This window comes from Lynx canadensis, chromosome C1 (genome assembly GCF_007474595.2).
Source record: "Lynx canadensis isolate LIC74 chromosome C1, mLynCan4.pri.v2, whole genome shotgun sequence".
Classification (NCBI taxonomy): Eukaryota; Metazoa; Chordata; class Mammalia; order Carnivora; family Felidae; genus Lynx; species Lynx canadensis.
Window position 1 is genome coordinate 94,758,260 of NC_044310.1, and position 18,432 is coordinate 94,776,691.

General features: G+C 44.1%; 1 protein-coding gene across 2 annotated transcripts; it reads left to right on the top strand.

Moving 5' to 3' along the window:
* Positions 1–12,240: 12,240 nt before the first annotated feature.
* On the top strand, positions 12,241–17,474 carry CC1H1orf162 (chromosome C1 C1orf162 homolog). 2 transcript variants are annotated; one of them, XM_030326245.1, is made up of 8 exons: positions 12,241–12,319; positions 12,687–12,827; positions 14,285–14,404; positions 14,547–14,625; positions 15,797–15,857; positions 16,346–16,440; positions 16,705–16,772; positions 16,939–17,474. In XM_030326245.1, exons 4-8 carry the CDS (start codon positions 14,589–14,591, stop codon positions 17,095–17,097), a joined length of 420 nt encoding a protein of 139 aa, XP_030182105.1. In that variant the 5' UTR covers positions 12,241–12,319; positions 12,687–12,827; positions 14,285–14,404; positions 14,547–14,588; the 3' UTR covers positions 17,098–17,474. The 2 variants fall into 2 exon arrangements, with proteins under 2 accessions (XP_030182105.1, XP_030182104.1); XM_030326244.1 differs by having other exon boundaries at positions 12,242–12,319; positions 14,578–14,625.
* Positions 17,475–18,432: the final 958 nt, after the last annotated feature.

Below are 18,432 nucleotides of genomic sequence, written 5' to 3' on the forward strand. Positions count from 1 at the left end.
ATGAACCTCCAATAAACATGGAGACAGCATGGGGCGCCTGGGTGGCTCAGTCAGTTAAGCATCCGACTTCAGCTCAGGTCATGATCTCACATCTCATGGGTGCAGGCCTCATGTCGGGCTCTGTGCTGACAGTTCAGAGACTGGAGCCTGCTTCAGATTCTGTGTCTCCCTCTCTCTGACCCTCCCCCATTCATGCTCTGTCTCTCTGTCTCAAAAACAAACATTTTTTAAAAATTAAAAACAAAAAAACATGGAGACAGCAGAAAAGGTGACAAGTCAGAAAAGAAAGGCTGAGCTGGCATTTGAAAGAGGAAGTTGGCCAGAAGAGTGAGGGATTCAAGTCCAGAAGGAAGGAGCAGCATTCATGATTGTAGAGAAGCTAATGTACAGAGCAGCATTCTTAAGACTGAAGAACTTGAATGAACTATGAATAGGAGTTATATTAGAGTTCTTAATGCTGTGCTTAGAAGTTGGATTTGTTCCGAGGAGAGGGAAGCCAGTGAAAGGTTTTAAGCAGAGGAATGCTAACTTTCATTTCAGAAAGTCACTATCAACAGTAGAGGACAGTTTGGAGAGGCAAAGCTAGTTCGGCTGCTGGAACGTTCTAGTGAAAAGACATTGAAGACTTTTAAGGCCTTGGCAGTGTGGACGGAAAGGAATTGAGAAACACTAAAGGTAACAGTGGGATTGAGTGTAGAGAATATGGAAGAAGGGAAAAACGTGAATCACAGCTTTCTTGCTTGAAAGAGAAGTGAAAGGGAGATATTCTCACTGATTTGGAATACAGGATAAACTGTGATTCAGGGAAGAATAAGTCTCAGTGTAGAGCCATGAAAGAACATCGGTGTTTGAGAAATGGTAGATAAGGAGGATTCTGCCAAAGAAAGAATAGCCACTTACTGGAGGAAAACCAGGAGACAATAGAATAAAATCAGTGCGAGTTCTGTGTCAGAAGAGCCACTCTTTCAGGGAGATTAAGAGGACTTCACGCCCATCAGAGTTCATCACTTGGAAGTCTCTGGTGGCCTTGTCTAGAGTAGTTTTGGTTGAATGGTGGGGACAGAAGATCACAGCGGTGGTAAAGGACTGAAAGGCAGTGAGGAAATGGACCTTCATGGAATAATTTCCAGAACGCTACTCACCCTCCCTCATATTGTCTACATGCCCAATGAACAACTTAAAGGCATCTCAAACTGAAGTCAAAATAGATCTCTCAGTCTGCCCACAGCCTGCCCTTTCCTCAGATAATGGCACTACCATTCACCCAAGCTGCTCAGGCCAAAAACTGGGAGTCAATCTTAAGTTCCACTCACTTTCCCTATCCAATCCATCAGCAAGTCTTGTTACCGCTACTCTCAAACTTCTCTCAGATCTGGCCACTCCTCCCACTGCTTAATCCAAGCTGCCGCTTCGGCTACTACACTTCGGGCTACTACAATTCTCTGTTGCCACACTTGCACCTCTTAACAAGCCTCCGTAGCCAAAGTGAGCTTTATCAAATGTAAGTCTAAAGCCATCGCTCCCCTGCATAAAACTGTAACGCCCCATCACACTTAAATAGAATCTAGTCCTCACCATTATTCACAAGATACTGTATGATCTGGTCCCCAGCAGCCTCTCGGACCTCATCTACCACTCCTTGTTCATTCTGCTTTGGCTGCCCTGTCTTTGCTGTTCCTCAGACGTCTAAACCTTTCCAGTTTGCAGCGTTGGCACAAACTTAGAGCTTCCCAGAGAGGTTACCACGAATGGCAAATACGCCAGGAGATACTGCTCTCCTTAATACGTGGAGCAGCCGGGCTGTTAGAGGCCTCAGGCCAATGATTTCAGGCTGAGAACAGCATCTGGGTTTCTCACAGGGCCACCTGATCTGAGCAGAGTCTGAAAGCATGCCCCATAGTCCCCAGAACCAGAGAGCCGGATGAGTGACATCCTGCACTCAGCAACACTGAAACATTGCCAAGACAGTGCTCTGCCAACCTAGACCTTAGCCATAGCCAGTTATAGGAGCACATGCTGCTTCTCTTGGGCAAGAGGCCACGGATGGAGGAATTTATTTACCTGTGCCCCAGGAGTGTGGTGTCACGGCCCAAAGTGAAGCCAGCCAGGAAAGAGAGGAGGTGATAAGCTGAACAGGGTTCCTGGAGGTAAAACTCCACAGACTACAGCTCCAGATCTCCACCTTCAGATTACCAGACGTTTATTTCTATGTGGTAGATGTGGTTTAGTACTTGCAAACTGGCCGCGTGGTGATTGGCTGTGCAGTCTGCAAGTTAGAGTAGGGTGATTATTTTTTAAATACGTGATACGAAAAAGTCCAGTTGAACTTGAAGTATTTTTGTGTTAGCAAAAGAAATAGGTTACAATGTCAGTGAGAAAAGGGAACTGTTGTTAGATCCTTTACTTTTGTTATAAATGTGATAATGACCGTAAGAAAATTTATTATCAACGATAACTAATAATAATCTGAAGACCATTCCAGTCAAGTCAGTCACCCTAATTCAGTGGTTATTCTTAGCAACATGCATGGTGAGATAACCAGAAATGTTTCCTAATGGGACTAAATACAAACTAGACAATGTCACCTGCGATGTTAATCTAGCTAAAAATATTTAACTTGAATCTATCAAGGCTTAAGATATAAATTCCAGTTCCAGGAAATGAAGGAGATAGAGGAACAAGATAAATGACACTAAAGGAAGTAATTAAATTAAGGATTGTTTTTCTATATATTAGGTCTTGTGTTTTCCCTTAAATTTTTTTTGATCTTCTCTGTTAAGGTCCTATACCTCTTTTATAACACTTATTTTAAATGCTTTCTGTCCTTTATTATTATAAAATGTACCTTGCTTAAATTTTCTGTTTGCTGTTGAAGCACGAAGTACAATTAAGATGTGGACTCCTGGAGCTTTGTTGTTGGGATTCAAATACAATTAAACTGCAAAATCTTGAAACTTTGGCTTCCACTAGTGGTAGACAAGGTAATTCAGACCAACTGTCTGACTGAAGAAATTTTTAACATCTGAGCGAAACATAAAACCTATCTTAGGGGTACGAAAGCACCACAAGATAATGAGAAATCGTCAGGCCAAGAACTGAGAGATGGTGGAAATTCAGAGAGGTGAGTGTAGCCCTCGGGACCACTTCTGCCCTGGGAGCATTTGCCAATCTGAAGATAGCCAAGAGACTACGCTATGCTTCTGGTGGCTTCACCGGCCTCTGGTAGCTTGAGGAATGAAAGACGGAGCCCAGGACCCATCGAGGATGAAACGCAAGTAAACATCACCAGTGCCCACCATCACCACATACTGTGCACACAGTCAGCCGTGCTCAGAGCACAGGTGAAGCCAGAAAACACCAGTCCTTACACTTGACAATGCCTTGCTGTGAGTGGACCCACTCAGTGAACTCAGCCCTAAACTCGGATTAAGGTGATCCCAGATTGCCGATGCCCCCAGGTCTCTGGCGAAGAAAACCCACGAAACCTCGTTTGGAGGAAGAAAACATGATCCTAGTCTTCTCTTTCTTCTGCAAATGATTTTTCAAACCCAATTTTAGAGGAAGAGGTAATCAGATAATTAGAAGGTAAGATACCGTAAGCCAGGACTAAACAAGCCATAAGCTAATTATGCTTATTGTAGTGAAGGAGATAAAAGTCCGAAAATGTTGACAGAGGGGTGCTTGGCTGGCTCAGTCAGTAGAGCATCTGACTCTTGATCTCAGGGTTGTGAGTTCAAGTCCCATGTTGGGTGTGGAGCCTACTTAAAAAAAAATGTGGACAGAGAACGAGACACTCTCTTAAACAAGTTTTGAAACATATAAATTCTAGAACTGAAAAAATATACAGAAATTAGCTCAATTGGCCATTTTGTATAGCAGATTAGAAAGGAGCAATTATGAACTGGAATAACTTAAAAGAGAACATCCAGAATGAAGAAGAGAGACAAAAAGATGAAAAACACAAAAGGGAGAGTAGAAGAGAAGATACAATAAGGTCTAAATATGCAGTTGGAGTCCCAAAAGAAAATGAGAGAAAACAAGGCAGAAGGAATATTTAAAGAGCTTACGGCCAGAAGATCGTGAAAGGAAATGATCAGTGTGTGGGGGGAAGGTACCTAACTAGAATTCTGTAGCAGCAAAAATATCTTCTTTTAAGAATGAAGAGAAAGATTTCAAGAGAACTAAAAATGAGTTAGCAACCAGTAAGTAGCACTTCATTAAAAGACTAAAAGCTATTCTTCTTAAGACAAGGAAAATGATCCCATAGAACATGCCAGAAACACAAGGGAAAAGGAAGAAAAACATAGCTGTTAGATATGTGAGTAAACCTAAATGAATATTATAAATATAAAACCTTTGGAGATTAAAATATTTTTATGTAGAAATAGACAAATTCGGGGGTGCCCTAGTGGCTCAATGGTTTGCATCCCGCTCTTGATTTAGGCTCTCAAGTCATGACTGAGCAAGACTGAGCAAGACAGTGGCAAGACTGAGCCTTTGTCAGGCTCCTCGCTGGGCATGAAGACTGCTTGAGATTTTCTCCCTCCCTCTGCCTCTGCCCCTCTACTCGTGTGCATGCTCTCTCTCTCTCTCTCAAAAAAAAGTATATATATATACATTCATATATAGAGATTCATAATTACATCAGTAACTAAAGAATTAGGAAGCAGTTAGGATATAGAGTCTGAACAAACACAAACACAAACCAGACTTAATAGAGGTACAGAACACCACTCCCAATAACCACAGGCTGTACAATTTTTCTCAAGTACATACGAAATAGTATGTAAGACTTGACCATATAATATGCATGATGCATGTCTCAACAGATTTTAAAGGATTGAAATCGTGCCCAGTATTTTTGCTAACCACAGAAAAATTATGCTTACAAGTTGTTAACAAAAAGATAAGGAGATCTACATATATTTTGAAATTAAGAAACACCTTTCTAAATAATCCATGCATCAAAGAAATCAGAAAGGAAATTAAAAAGTATTGTAAAATGAATGATAGAAGATATAGAACCGCAGAGTGCAAAATCTGGCCCAAAACTTGCTGAAGTTGGGTTTGCAGTTAGAGGATCCTCAAAGAAGTTTTGTTTTGTTTTTCTCTTTGCCCTCCTCTTGCCCAGAGCCAAGATTGGAATAAGCCAGCGTTGTAGGCAGGATTCTACACTGCGGCACAGTGTCCGCCCCCTGGTGTTACCCTGGGTGAAATCCCTTCCCCTGAGTGCAGATGGAATCTGTGCCTTGGATCTAATCAATATAATATAGCAAAGATGGTGGGGTGCCCCTCCCTTGATTGGGTTACTATATGGGGCCAAAGGTGATGAGAAGTCAGTCCCACTGCTACATTACGCTGTGTAAGACCATCCCAGCAGCCTAGTAAGACTCTCCTGCTGGCCTTAAAGAAGCAGGAGATTGTGTTTTGCACTACCTATGAACAGGGCCAACGCAAAGAACTGCAGACAGCTTCTAGGACCCGAGGGCGGACTCCAACAGAGAGCCAGTGACAAGCTGGGGCCCCCTCGGTCTTACAGCCAAAAGGAAACGAATTTCAAAGTGGATCTTCCCCCCAGCCAAGCCTCTGATGAAACCAAGACCCCAGCCAATACTTGAACTGCACCCTGGTGACAGCCTGAAGCAGAGAACCCTGTTAAGCTGTACCCAAGCCTGTAACCCACAGATCCTGTGAGATAATAAATGTGCACTCTCTTAAGCCTCTAAATGTGTGACCATTTGTTATGCTGCTGTTGAAAGCTGGTACAAGGATCCCTACCATTTCCATCTATGGCATGACTTTTCCTCATTTACCCACTGTGGGTCCCCTTTCAGAGGGTCCGATGCAAATTCCCACCTTTGTGCAGGCTTTAGAGTTGGTTTCCAGATCTTATGCACATGGCATTTCAACCCTAGCTCTGGCTCAACAAAGATTACCAGCTATTCCCCAAGCAAACACCAGCTCCAGCTCTCACCCAGCGGGCTTCCTTTCTACCTTTGAGGATTTCCAACATCTAGTTCAGCCATGCATTTTTAAATGATGGTGTTTAAAATGTTTTATGCAGCACTTATTGGTGTTCTTTAACAAGAGGATCTCTTTAAAGATCCAATCTGCTCTATGTCCTGGGATTTCTGTTCAACTGTGCAACCCACTGAAGTCTTATTTCCTGCCACTGCCAACCCTAAGCTACGTTCACAGAAGAGATCATGCTCTCTTAATTTCCTAATCCAATCCACTCTTTCCAGCCCTCATGTTACTGCACCTCCCTCTCAGCAGCATCTGGCACTGTTGGCCACAGTTTTTCTGCTTGCCTGCCTGCCTGCCTGCCTTCCTTCCTTCCTTCCTTCCTTCCTTCCTTCCTTCCCTCCCTGGCTTCTAATAGCACATGTGAGATAATAACTATCCCAAAATCTCCATGTCTTTTGCCCATTTCTTCACTGGATTATTTGGTTTTTGGGTGTTGAGTTTGATAAATTCTTTATAGATTTTGGATACTAACCCTTTATCTGATATGTCATTCGCAAATATCTTCTCCCATTCCGTCAGTTGCCTTTTAGTTTTGCTGATTGTTTCCTTCACTGTGCAGAAGTTTTTTATTTTGATGAGGTCCCAATAGTTCATTTTTCTTTTGTTGCCCTTGCCTTCGGAGACGTGTTGAGTAAGTTGCTGTGGCCAAGGTCGAAGAGGTTTTTTCCTGCTTTCTCCTCAAGGATTTTGATGGCTTCCTGTCTTACATTTAGGTCTTCCATCCATTTTGAGCTTATTTTTGTGTATGATGTAAGAAAGTGGACCAGGTTCATTCTTCTGCATGTTGCTGTCCAGTTTTCCCAGCACCACTTGCTGAAGAGACTGTCTTTATTCCATTGGATATTCTTTCCTGTTTTGTCGAAGATTAGTTGGCCATACGTTTGTGGGTGCATTTCTGGGTTCTCTATTCTGTTCCGTTGACCTGAGTGTCTGTTCTTGTGCCAGGACCATACTGTCTTGATGATTACAGCTTTGTAATACAGCATGAAGTCCGTATCCCAAAATTTCCATGGCGTCAATATGGAAAAGCTTATTTTTTTGCTCCTAAAGAATCTACCGCAGGTCCAAGCGACCCTCCAGAGAAACTGCCCTCCATATGATGACATAGTGATCCAGCTTTAGAGCTTTCAGCCTTACCTTCTCACCACAAAATCTCCACGATCACCCTGCAGGAGAAGGGGTCAGAGGAGGTCTTACTTAAGCAAGTAAATGCTTCAACTAGAAGAGAATACATCACTTTCATTCATGGGATGTTGGCCAGAACTAGTCACATGGCACCATCCAACTACAGGTGAGGCTCTGGGCCAGGAGAGGAGAACCGGTTGTGGGTGAGAACTAGTACTGTCCACACAAATCTAGATCTCTTTCACGAGCCCTAGACCTGTGCATCCAACTACCTCATGTTCCACGGCCACCCTAAAGTCAACGTGTCCGAGAGTGATGCGTTATTCCCCCACTCCCACACCCCTTTCTTCTATATTTGCACTATTAATCAGGGATACAGGGCAGAAATCTGGGAGTTACCCTGAGCTCCTCTCCCGTGCCTTCCTCTCACAACTGATAATGATAAATAATCCCGTCTGTCTGCCCTATCTCTTCCTCCCCATGCTCATTTCCTCTGGCCAGAGCTCTGCAGTGGCAGAGGACTTGCGCCCACTTCCTGGATCCCAATCAGTCCCTCCAGCGCTCTGTTGCCTACACCTAAATGTGACCATGTGATACCTCTTCAGCAGTGTCTCCATTTCCTGTAAGGTAAGGTTTGTGTAGGTCCTCCATCACCTGGTCTTGCCCTTCGTCTCCAGCCTGTCCTCTTCTGTTCCCCATCCACACCTGAGCCTCATTCCCCACTGCACCAGCCACGTAAAACACTTGCATTTCCTGGACCATAACCAGCGTGACAAAGCATGTCTTTGCTCGTGCAGTCCCCCTACCTGGAATACGCTTCCTTCCTCTGCCTGCCTAGAAAATGTGATTCATCTTTCCAGACGCAGCTCATACATCATCTCCTCTATGATGCTTCTGGTGACACTCACTTTTCTTCCTTATTTTGTAGGCTGGGCCTTTTCTCTCTTGGGTCCCATTCCATCCTGTGCAGATGCCAGCATAGCATCTACCATGTTTCATTTTACTGTCGACTCCAGAACTTGGCAGTGCATTTGGGCCATAGTAGGCGCTCGGTCAATGTCTGATTAATTAATTAAATCATCACTCTAAGTCTCAGGGCGCCTGGGTGGCTCAGCATCCGACTTCGGCTCAGGCTGACGGGGTGTGGAGCCTGCCTCGGATCCTCTGACTCCCTCTCTCTCTGCCCCTCCCCCATTGACTCTCATAAATAAATAAGTAAGTAAATAAATAAAGAAAGAAAGAAATTCGTTACTTTAAGTCTTGAGCTACTGCTGTTTCCCTTTCTGGCTCTTCTTCCTCTGGCAGCCCTTTGGTAACAACTTTGGTAACAACTTTGCTCACAGTCTGACTTTGCCCTTCCTTGTTTTTGCCACCACCCTCCTGGATATCTCTCAAATTCACTTACGCCTCTCCATCTCTCTACTGCTACTGCCCTAGCCCGAGTTACTATTATCCATCCCTCCGCTGGGTCACTGCAGTAACCTTACAGCCTGTCCTTTCATACCTAATCCACTGTCTTCTAGTTTGCTCCTCTCCCCCAGGTTGAGTGATTGAGAACGCAAGTCTGATCGTGTCACCCTTGCTTATATACCTCTAGTGTAGATCAACCCAATTATCTTACAATAAAAACAAAAGCTCTGAGGGAACCCACCCCTTCCTGCCTCTTCAAATCCCCCCCTCCCCACCACCATGCTCCACACCCCACCCCCCAACCCCAGAGTCACAGGCTTCCTTGCTTTAGGCTATTGTCATAGGAGTCTTGTTTTTCCTTTTTGAACTTCCTACCCTCCTTTCTGGCACAGGGCTTTTGAATTTTAACATTCTGTTCTCTCTGATCCTCTGTCTCATCTTGGCCTAGTGGAACCCCAACTCACACTTAGAATTTTGGCTTGCTTTTCCTCCAGGAAGCCTTCCCTGGTTCCCTGTATATATCATAGGCATATACAGTGGGGATCCTGCACCTTCACAGCGCATGGAATTATTGCAATTTATCATTTCCTTGTGTGGTATAGGCCTCTTTTACTAGCCTGAAAGTTCTACGGAGACATGAAAAGGCTGTTTTGGGCTCACCGTTATGTCCTCAGGATGTAAGTACATGGCACACAGTAAATGTTCAAAAAATGATTTTGGAGCGAATGAAAAAAATGAATTCTCTCAGCCACCGAGATTCAAAACCTTGACATAATCACTCATTTCATTCCCTGTATCCAGGTCCCAACTTTTACAGCTTCCAGTCTCCTTACACCTGGAAGGCGGGTTCCTCCCCATCCCCAATGCTCATGTGCCTATTAAATACCTAAAATATTGCCATATTCCCCTAGCTGATTTCCTTGTCTCTTTCTCTACCCATAATTTATCCTAGGTGAGGTGGCACAATCTTCCTTAAAGACCATGTTTATCGTATTATATCCCAAGTCAAAAACCTATAGTGGTTCCTTATTATTACTTAAAATATGTATTTTGCTTGGACCCCCACAGTCTGGCTCAGATCTGTGGAACTATTTCCTACTTCCCCCTCCTTCCAAATGCCCCACTTTGGAACCTTGCTGATATCCCGGAAACACATCCCCTGAATTCCAGCAACCAGTCCCAGGCCTGGGGCACTCTTTATACACGGTTCCGGTTCGTTTCTGCCCCCTCCATCAAACCCCATCTAGGCCCCAGAGCCCCAGCTCCAGGCGTACCTGTGCAAAGCCCGGCCTGATTTCACCAGCTCTGCCCGTTCCACCAGCTCTTCCTTTCTCCAGGCCCACAAGTTGCTCTGCCCTCTGCCTGGAACCATCTTTCCCGTCCTCTTGTCCTCAGTGCTTGCTCTTTGGACAGACCATCCCCGGTCATCCATTTCATCTAATGACATTCTCCCATCATTTACTCTCTAGCATGGTACTCGGCTTCTTTCCTTCATGGCCCTCAACACAATCTGTAATCAGTCTGTTGTTTTCTTACCATCTCTCTTCTCAGTTAGAAGGTAGGCCTCACGAGATTTTCTGCCCTGTTCTCTGAAATATCCACTGCACCCAGTTCACTATTTTTTTGTTAGTGATTATATGTATTAATATTTTATATATTTTTCCAAACTATCAAATGTTTATTGTTTTCAAATACTATACCAAAAAAAAAAATAGTGTGCATTTCTTGATTAACAATCCAGAGATAGTAATTCCAAGTTAAAGGTGTTTTTTGGGGCACCTGGGTGGCTCAGTTGGTTGGGCGTCTGACTCTGGCTCAGGTCATGGTCTCATGGTTTGTGAGTTTGAGCCCCGCGTCGGGCTCCATGCTGACAGCTCAGAGCCTAGAGCCTGCTTTAGATTTTGTGTGTGTCTCTCTCTCTGCCTCACCCCCACTTGCGTTCTGTCTGTCTCTCTCTCTAAAATGAACATTAAGGGGCAACTGGGTGGCTCAGTCGGTTGAGCGACCGACTTCAGCTCAGGTCATGATCTCACAGTTTGTGGTTCGAGCCCCACATCAGGCTCTGTGCTGACCGCTCGCTCAGAGCCTGAAGCCTGCTTCAGATTCTGTGTCTGCTTCTCTCTCTTCCCCTCCCCTTCTCACGCTTTGTCTCACTCTGTTTCTCAAAAATAAATAAATGTAAAAAAAAATTTTTTTTAATGAGCATTAAAAAAAATTTTTTAAAAAGGTGTTTTTCCTCTATTTCAATAGTTTCTTTGAGTTATACTAAGAGGATAATCCACTGAGCCCTCTCTTTGATTGCTTTAGCCTCATAAGCATGAGAATTCTTGCTTTATTTTCCATAAACTCCAAAATTGAGAACATTCTTTTGTAAAAAAAAAAAAAAAAAAAAAAAAAAATACCTAAAAATAATAATTTCAGGGGCTATTTTCTTTTTTCACACTTCTTGAACCCTTTAAATATCAGATTTCACTCTCAAGGTGTTGTTTTCTTATAATGTCAAACATAAAACACAAGAGTGACCAGGACCTCGATGGTGTTCTTAGAAATTGCCATGCTCCAAATTTCTTAAATATCTGTGAATTAATAATAGTACATCTTTCATAAATTCCATTTTGGATAATATTTCTAGATCCCTATGTTTATTTTTCTAAATTCATCTTCCCTCTACTTTTTACTACCCCTTTTAAGAGGCAGAGAGTACTTTAGGGGTGCCTAGGTGGCTCAGTTGGTTGAGCATCCGACTTTGGCTTAGGTCATGATCTCTCGGTTCATAGGTTCAAGCCCCACGTCGGGCTCTGTGCTGACAGCTCAGAGCCTGGAGCCTGTTCCAGAATCTGTGCCTCTCTCTCTGTCTCTGCCCCTCCCCCACTTGTGCTCTCTCTCAAAAATAAACATTATTAAAAAAAAAAAAGAGGCAGGGTACTTTATTAACATTATGTTATGAATACATGTTTATAAAGAAATAATTCGTGGGGTGCCTGGATGGCTCAGTCGGTTAAGCATCTGACTCTTGGTTTCCACTCAGGTCATGGTCTCACGATTTGTGAGTTCCAGCCCCGGCATCTGGCTCCGCGCTGACAGTGCAGAGCCTGCTTGGGATCCTTTCTCTCTCCCTCTCTCTCTGCCTCTCCCCGCTTGTGCTCTCTCTCTCTCAAAATAAAAAAATGAACTTTAAAAAGAAATAAATGATTCGTCTTCCCTTTGAAGGGATCGCCATAACTGTCAACACATTTCATGTGTGCCCAGCCAGCCGGCCCTTCACCCTTGATAGTGCTCTCCGTTTCTCCTTATCGACCTCATCTTTCTGGTTAGAACAAACGAGATTTTAAGATGCTTGGTGTCCGTGATAATATCATCCTGCTGTGACCTCCACCTTATCTAGCATGGTGGTTAAATACATAAGAGACACTTCATTAGAAATAAACTTGTCTTAACCCCCTACATTCTGGTGTTCGTGTGTCAAAAGATACGAAAGAAGCTGTTTATGGAATTCAAAAATATATGCTTTTATAGAAAACAATTAAAAGTGTATATATATATATATATATATATATATATATATATATATATAGTGTTGGCCTCAAAGAGGAAGTCTGCCCTCAGGTTCAGATAAGATCTTTGCGACATACAGCCTGATGGCGGCAATAGCAGTAATCGTTTCGTCATTTCTGAAAAGTAGTACTAAGTCACGGAAGCAAGTGAAAAGTTCAGTCTTACACGATTGGCGTCTTGTGACCGGACTTTTTCTTAGAAGGTAATGCCTTTACCCCCATGCTTTTAATCTAGATGAAATAATCATTCACCAAAAGAAAATGTCATCTAATTTTTAGTGGTTGCTATCCTTTTTTTTTTTTTCTGTTTAATTTTATTTGGTGGGGGGAGGGTTGTATTTTGAGTAGCTGCAGTTAGCTGGTCGATTTTGTGGCAATCAGTAAGATTCTTCCCCGGGGTGGGGGGAAATGTGGGAAAGTAGATACGCTGTTTCTATTTTAATTTGTGCTCTGTCAAATGTTTGTTTGGAGTGTTGTTTTCAAATGGAAATGTGTTTCCTGCTTTTCTTGGCCTGGATCTGTAAGTAGTTATTTCCCTGCAGCACTGTGTGTGAGGGTTTTGTCTTGCAGGGTGGGGTGGCCCAAAATATTTTAAAGGTGGCAACGGTGACATTTCTTTGTGATGGTGGTAAATTGAGAGCCATTCAAGTGAAGATTAAGATTTTACAGAATCCTACGGATCCGGAACCACTCCCTCTCGTCTCCCCAGTGGTAAGGTTCAGTATAAATTCCTAGGGGATCAGAGTCTTTTTAGGGCAGACACATATTTCGATATTTCGAAAATACCCTGTACTAAATATTTTATGGTGCTCTACAAAGAGCACTGTTGACTTTTAAATTAGAAAAGGAGCAACAAATGCTAGAAAAATTGTTATCACCGGTGATTCTGCTGTAATGGTGGGCTTCCTGTATCTCGTGGCTCAGAATTCTCACCAAATTTTCCTGTTGGCACTTTTCTTATTACCCTAGGTTACATTATTTGGCCAACTGTAAGGCACTTAATGTTGCTGTTGCGGTTGTAACTGGTACATGGCGATGAGGTATCCTTCTCCCGCCCCTCCCCGTGTTCAAGGACTTGGAAATTCATTCACTTTTGAAAGCTGAACAATTAAACACAAATAATTGATGACATTTGTTGTCTAAATACATGACCTTAAAGTACAGCAGGTATAAGGAGAGCCAAAAATTCTTGTCAGGGCATGCCTCAATATGAAGTAGAACTGTGGTCTTCTAAAATTGTTTTATTATTTTATTTTATTATTTTTTTTTAATTTTTTTTTAACGTTTATTTATTTTCGAGACAAAGAGAGACAGAGCATGAACAGGGGAGGGGAGGGGCAGAGAGAGAGGGAGACACAGAATCTGAAACAGGCTCCAGGCTCTGAGCTGTCAGCACAGAGCCCGACGTGGGGCTCGAACTCACGGACCGTGAGATCATGACCTGAGCCGAAGTCGGACGCTTAACCGACCGAGCCACCCAGGCGCCCCTGTTTTATTATTTTATATAAATAAAAGTGGAAACCATTTTTATCAGCGAAGAAACTGGCTAAGCACACTATAGTACATAGCTGTAGCAGAAAGGCCTATCACCACTAAAAATGCTTATGGAGAGTTTTGAGTGGCATGGGAGGGATGTTTATGATTAAAAAAAAACTTAGTAAAAATAACAAAAAAGGAGACATGAAGAAGGCTCAACCAGATTTTAGGAAAATGCATGGAAATATAACTAAAAAGAATACACTAAAATATTAATAATTGATAGTGGGATTTGGGGTTATTTTACTCTGCTGCCTTTAGGTACTTTATCTTTTTAGTACAAATAAATAAAAGAGAAAATACAGAAAGTTTCACATAACAAGCAGAACCATAGCCTAGATAAGGACACTGACATACTTGGAAAGACAATATGTGGACAGAATAAAAGCTCTGATACAGCCTAGAGGAAGGACCTTGAAGAAAAAATGGGTCCAAGCTTACCCAGCACCGCCAGGGAGGAGTGAGGCAAATACATCAGACCTATATGACGTTCAGTCTTAAAGTCATGCTTTCATCTTCTCCCATACTTAGTTCGATTCCATGTTTACCAAGAAAAACTGGTTTTAACTGACTTTTTTATATGTTCTGATAGAACACACTGGTGACACAACACGTTCCTTATGTCGTTTCAGTGTCTACATCAGTCTCCTGTGAGTTACTTGCTTGTGAGTCGGTTCTGGACCAATCAACCTATTCTTGGCGCCCCGCTAAGATTAATTCCGGACGTGCAAAGCTGAGGACTAGTTGCTGAGGTGTGGTAACCATACCATATGAAGTCTGTGACCCCTAGCCTCACCAGAACACTCACCCTGACTTGCCTCTCTCTCATTGCTACCGCTCTGATATTCAAATCACACTCTCAGAGTTTGCCCCTTTGTTGCCTTTCCTTTCCAGGCTTTCTAAGAGGAACCTTTTTTATTTTCAGGGGAAGACGGCATGGGAGGAGGTCATTCCAAACCTGAATGCAACAACAGTAAGTCCAGGGCAGGAACCGTTACCTGCCCCACTGCTAAGTTAATCTGGACTGGCATCACCACCATCAATTTTACCTTGACGCAGAATCTAATGACAGGAAGAGAGAAAAGGGGAACCAGAGAGAACAATCTGGTCCTCCCAATTTGAGTAAAGCATGTCTCTGTGCTCGGTACCAGACGGGCTGGGTAGTTTATGGCAATACACTTCCCTTCCCTTCCTGGTCCCCTATTTATGGTGCAGGCATTAACACCCTGCCCTGTCACTGCCTTTGGCTAGTCACTGTGAAAAGCTGCCCTGCAAACAAAGGAACAAACTATAATAGGTAGCAGTTTACAAGGCCAAGTTCCCTAAAACATTGGGAAATGCTAGTTCTGGGTTTTGCTTTTGGTTCTCTACTCCCTGGCCTTGAGATTGTTGGCTTAAGTCCCAGGGAGCATATCTCCTAGGGGTCCTATTAAATCTTTGAGGGGCCACAGGAGAGGTTTGTTTGTTTGTTTGTCAAAGGGACACATGGGACTGCAAAAACGCTAGGCTTCTCTTTCATTGGTTTAGCTGATGGGGTTTTTTGTTTTTTTAATGTTTATTTTTGAGAGAGAGAAAGAGAGACAGCATGAGTGGCAGAGGGGCAGAGAGAGAGGGAGACAGAATCTGAAGCAGGCTCCAGGCTCCGAGCTGTCAGCACAGAGCCTGACGCGGGGCTCGAGCTCACAAACTGTGAGTCATGACCAGAAGTCGGAGGCTTAACCAACTGAGCCACCCAGGTGCGCCTAGCTGATTGTTTTTTAAGTTCCAACTCTAATTTTCACATGAAAGGATCGAGGATCTAGGAAACACTGTTCTCTTCTTTTTTTTTTTTTTTTTAATGTTTATTTATTTTTGAGAGACAGGGAGAGAACATCAGCAGGGGAGGGGCAGAGAGATAGGGAGACACAGAATCCCAAGCAGGCTCTGCACTCAGCCGGACGCGGGGCTTGAACTCCTGAACTGTGAGATCGTGACCTGAGCTGAAACCAAAAGTTGGACACTTAAGCCACTCAGTCACCCCTCCCCTATTGCAGAGTGTAGCACCCCCAGCATTTATCTCCACGGGTTGCTTGGATAGGGAGGGGCGCCTGGGGACATTCATGAGACGGGACAGGGACACTAATCCCCTTTCTGTTCTCTCACAGACAAACAAAGCACCAACACAGTAGCCCCAACACCTCCGTTCTCCTTCTGGGAGCGCACCAAGTAAGTGCTCCACCCATTTCGTCTGGTACCCCAAGGCCCGGATTTTGCGTTGCCAGCTTAGGAGCGTGACTTAGGAGGAACTTAGGAGGGCGGTCTGGGGAAAAGGGAGCAGAAACAGCTGAAGAACTGAACTCGTGTTTTTATTTTCAGAGTGTGGTTCTTAACCCCAGGTTGCCCAGGGAGGGGAGATCCCTCAAGAGATCCATGAATCCCCTCGGCGGATAGATGAAATCTGCTCTGGGGGGGGGGGGGTACCTATGAAGATTTTAGGGAGGGAAGAGAGCCCACAGTTTCCACTGAGGCCTCAAATAGTTCTGGAACCCAAAAACAAAAAGCTGAAAAGCAGTGGGTAAGAGTGAAAGTCACCTAACCAACATGGCAGCTATAGCAGGGATTTATGCACGGGTGGGAAAGAGGACCTCCTGGCCTCTGGCAAAGGCCTTCAGAAAGTCCAGCGGTCCGTCTCGTCCCTTTCTTTGCCAAAACAGCATACAGTATTTGCTCTTGGCCTTTTTTGCCGGGGTCCTGCTCACGCTGCTGCTGTTGGCCCTTATCTTCTTCGTCATAAAGAGCTACAGGAAACGTAAGTGGTCTCTGAGAGACGGCACGGCTCTCACTGCCCAGCCATTGAGAACAGACGTTGCTCTGAGGGGGAGTAGAACCCAGGGAGCTCACCCTGTCTGCAGACTGAGGACCTGAATCCCCAGACTTCTCCACCTGCCCTCCCACCCTCCACGCTTCCCACCTCCAACACCCAGCCTTCACCCCAGCCTGCAGGGAAAGCCTTCCCATTCTTCCAGACCCCATTGCTGAGACTTGTCCCTCTCTTTCCTGGCACCTGAGGCAGGTCACTCTAGTCCCTGCGCCCTGGATCCTCCCTTCGATCCTCACTCTGGCCAAGATCCTCCGGCCAAGGTAAGATGACCATGTTGTTTCCGGGACCCTGGGCAAGTGCATCTTGGAAGGGTTCTTCTGATCTCTTTGGTCCTCTGTGACCACAGCTTCCAAATGGCTTCTAAAGAGACACCTTCCTCCGAAACCAACTCACTCACTCCTCTGCCTCCTCCTCCTTCCTCTGCAGCTTTCATCCCCAGAGGAAGCACTCACCTATGCTAGCATGACTTTCCAAATCGCAGAAAAGAATCATCACCTGACTGAGAAACATTCTGCAGGCTTGGATCCAGTTGTCTACTCTCAGATCAAAGTGACAAACTCACCCGACCTTTCCAGTGAGGCTTGACGCCAGTCCCTCTTATCTCAGCTCCGTCTTTATATATCACTTTCCCTTTGGACAAATTTGGGACCACAGCCTGACCAGACTACAGTTGGAGTTGTTGGGGTGTGATCTGGCCATGTTAGCCAGCATGTTTGAAGACCAAGGGCCCATCTTTCCCTTGGCCTGAGAAAAGATTGCTGGCCCGGCCACTTGAACGGACAGTCTGATAGCCCCTCAAGGGCTGAGACTGCCTCGCTTGTCCCCTTTCAACGAGTGTGGTAGTACAGAGCTCAGGGCACAAAGAATGTTCACTCAGGGCCACTGATCAGTTTGGGAGAAGTCAACCAACTGGGCAAGTTAGCAAGAATTACAAATAAAAGCAAACCCCCTGCAAAGCCGGCCCCTCCTGCATCATGCATTTGTCTGTCCCCGTCACCTCCAAAGACGCAGAGCTCATGCACAGCCAGAAGCCTAACAGAGGTGACGGGACTCTAGATCAAGTTCAGGATTGATTGGGGCACAGGTCTCAAGCTCTGCACCAACTAGCTGCATTCTTTTGGGTAAGTGTGTGAAACTTTTTTTTTTTTTTTATTTTTTAAAATGTTTATTTTTGAAAGAGAGAGAGACAGAGCGTGAGCAGGGGAGGGGCAGAGAGAGAGGGAGACACAGAATCCGAAGCAGGTTCCAAGCTCCGAGCTATTGGCACAGAGCCCGACCTGGGGCTCGAACTCATGAACCCTGAGATCATGACCTGAGCCCATGTCGGATGCTTAACGGACTGAGCCGCCCAAGTGTCCCAAGTGTGTTGTTAAACTTTTTAAAGCTTCAACTGCTTCATCTTGAAAACAGAATAATACTTACCTCTTAGTGTGAGAATAAGTGAGATGGCATCTACTTAGGTACTTCATACGTTCGAGAGTTTTACATAAATACAAGGTCCCTGTTGTGTAAAGTGCTATTCAAATCATCTTCTTGCTATAGCATAAAAGATATGCCAAGCAATATTACATGGAACTAAGGATTAAATGTTAACTCCCCCAAATCCTAATGGATAATCCCATATATAATCCCAGTAAAAATACCAATAAGGTTATTTTTCACTCAGTGAGCTTCCTGTATAGATAATAAACAAGAAAGTAAATCCAGGAAAATCTATACAAAGAAGCAAATAAAAGTAATCTGGGAAGGCTAGTCCTCACAGCTAACTAAAAGTATTATTTTATCAAGCATGACGGACTAAAACATGTTCCTGGTTCATGAATAAACAAATGGGATAGAGTAAAAAGACTAAAAAAAGATCAAAATCCATGAAGAAATTTAGAGTATGACGAAGATAGCGTATCCAATCATTTGGGGGAA

Bases quoted from the DNA above. Each gene is read 5' to 3' on its own strand.
- CC1H1orf162 (XM_030326245.1), top strand. From the start codon at position 14,589: ATGGGAGGAGGTCATTCCAAACCTGAATGCAACAACA. The intron at 15,858-16,345 runs GTAAGTGCTCCA...TTGCCAAAACAG, and splicing joins TCCTTCTGGGAGCGCACCAA to CATACAGTATTTGCTCTTGG. The intron at 16,773-16,938 runs GTAAGATGACCA...CTTCCTCTGCAG, and splicing joins GCCAAGATCCTCCGGCCAAG to CTTTCATCCCCAGAGGAAGC.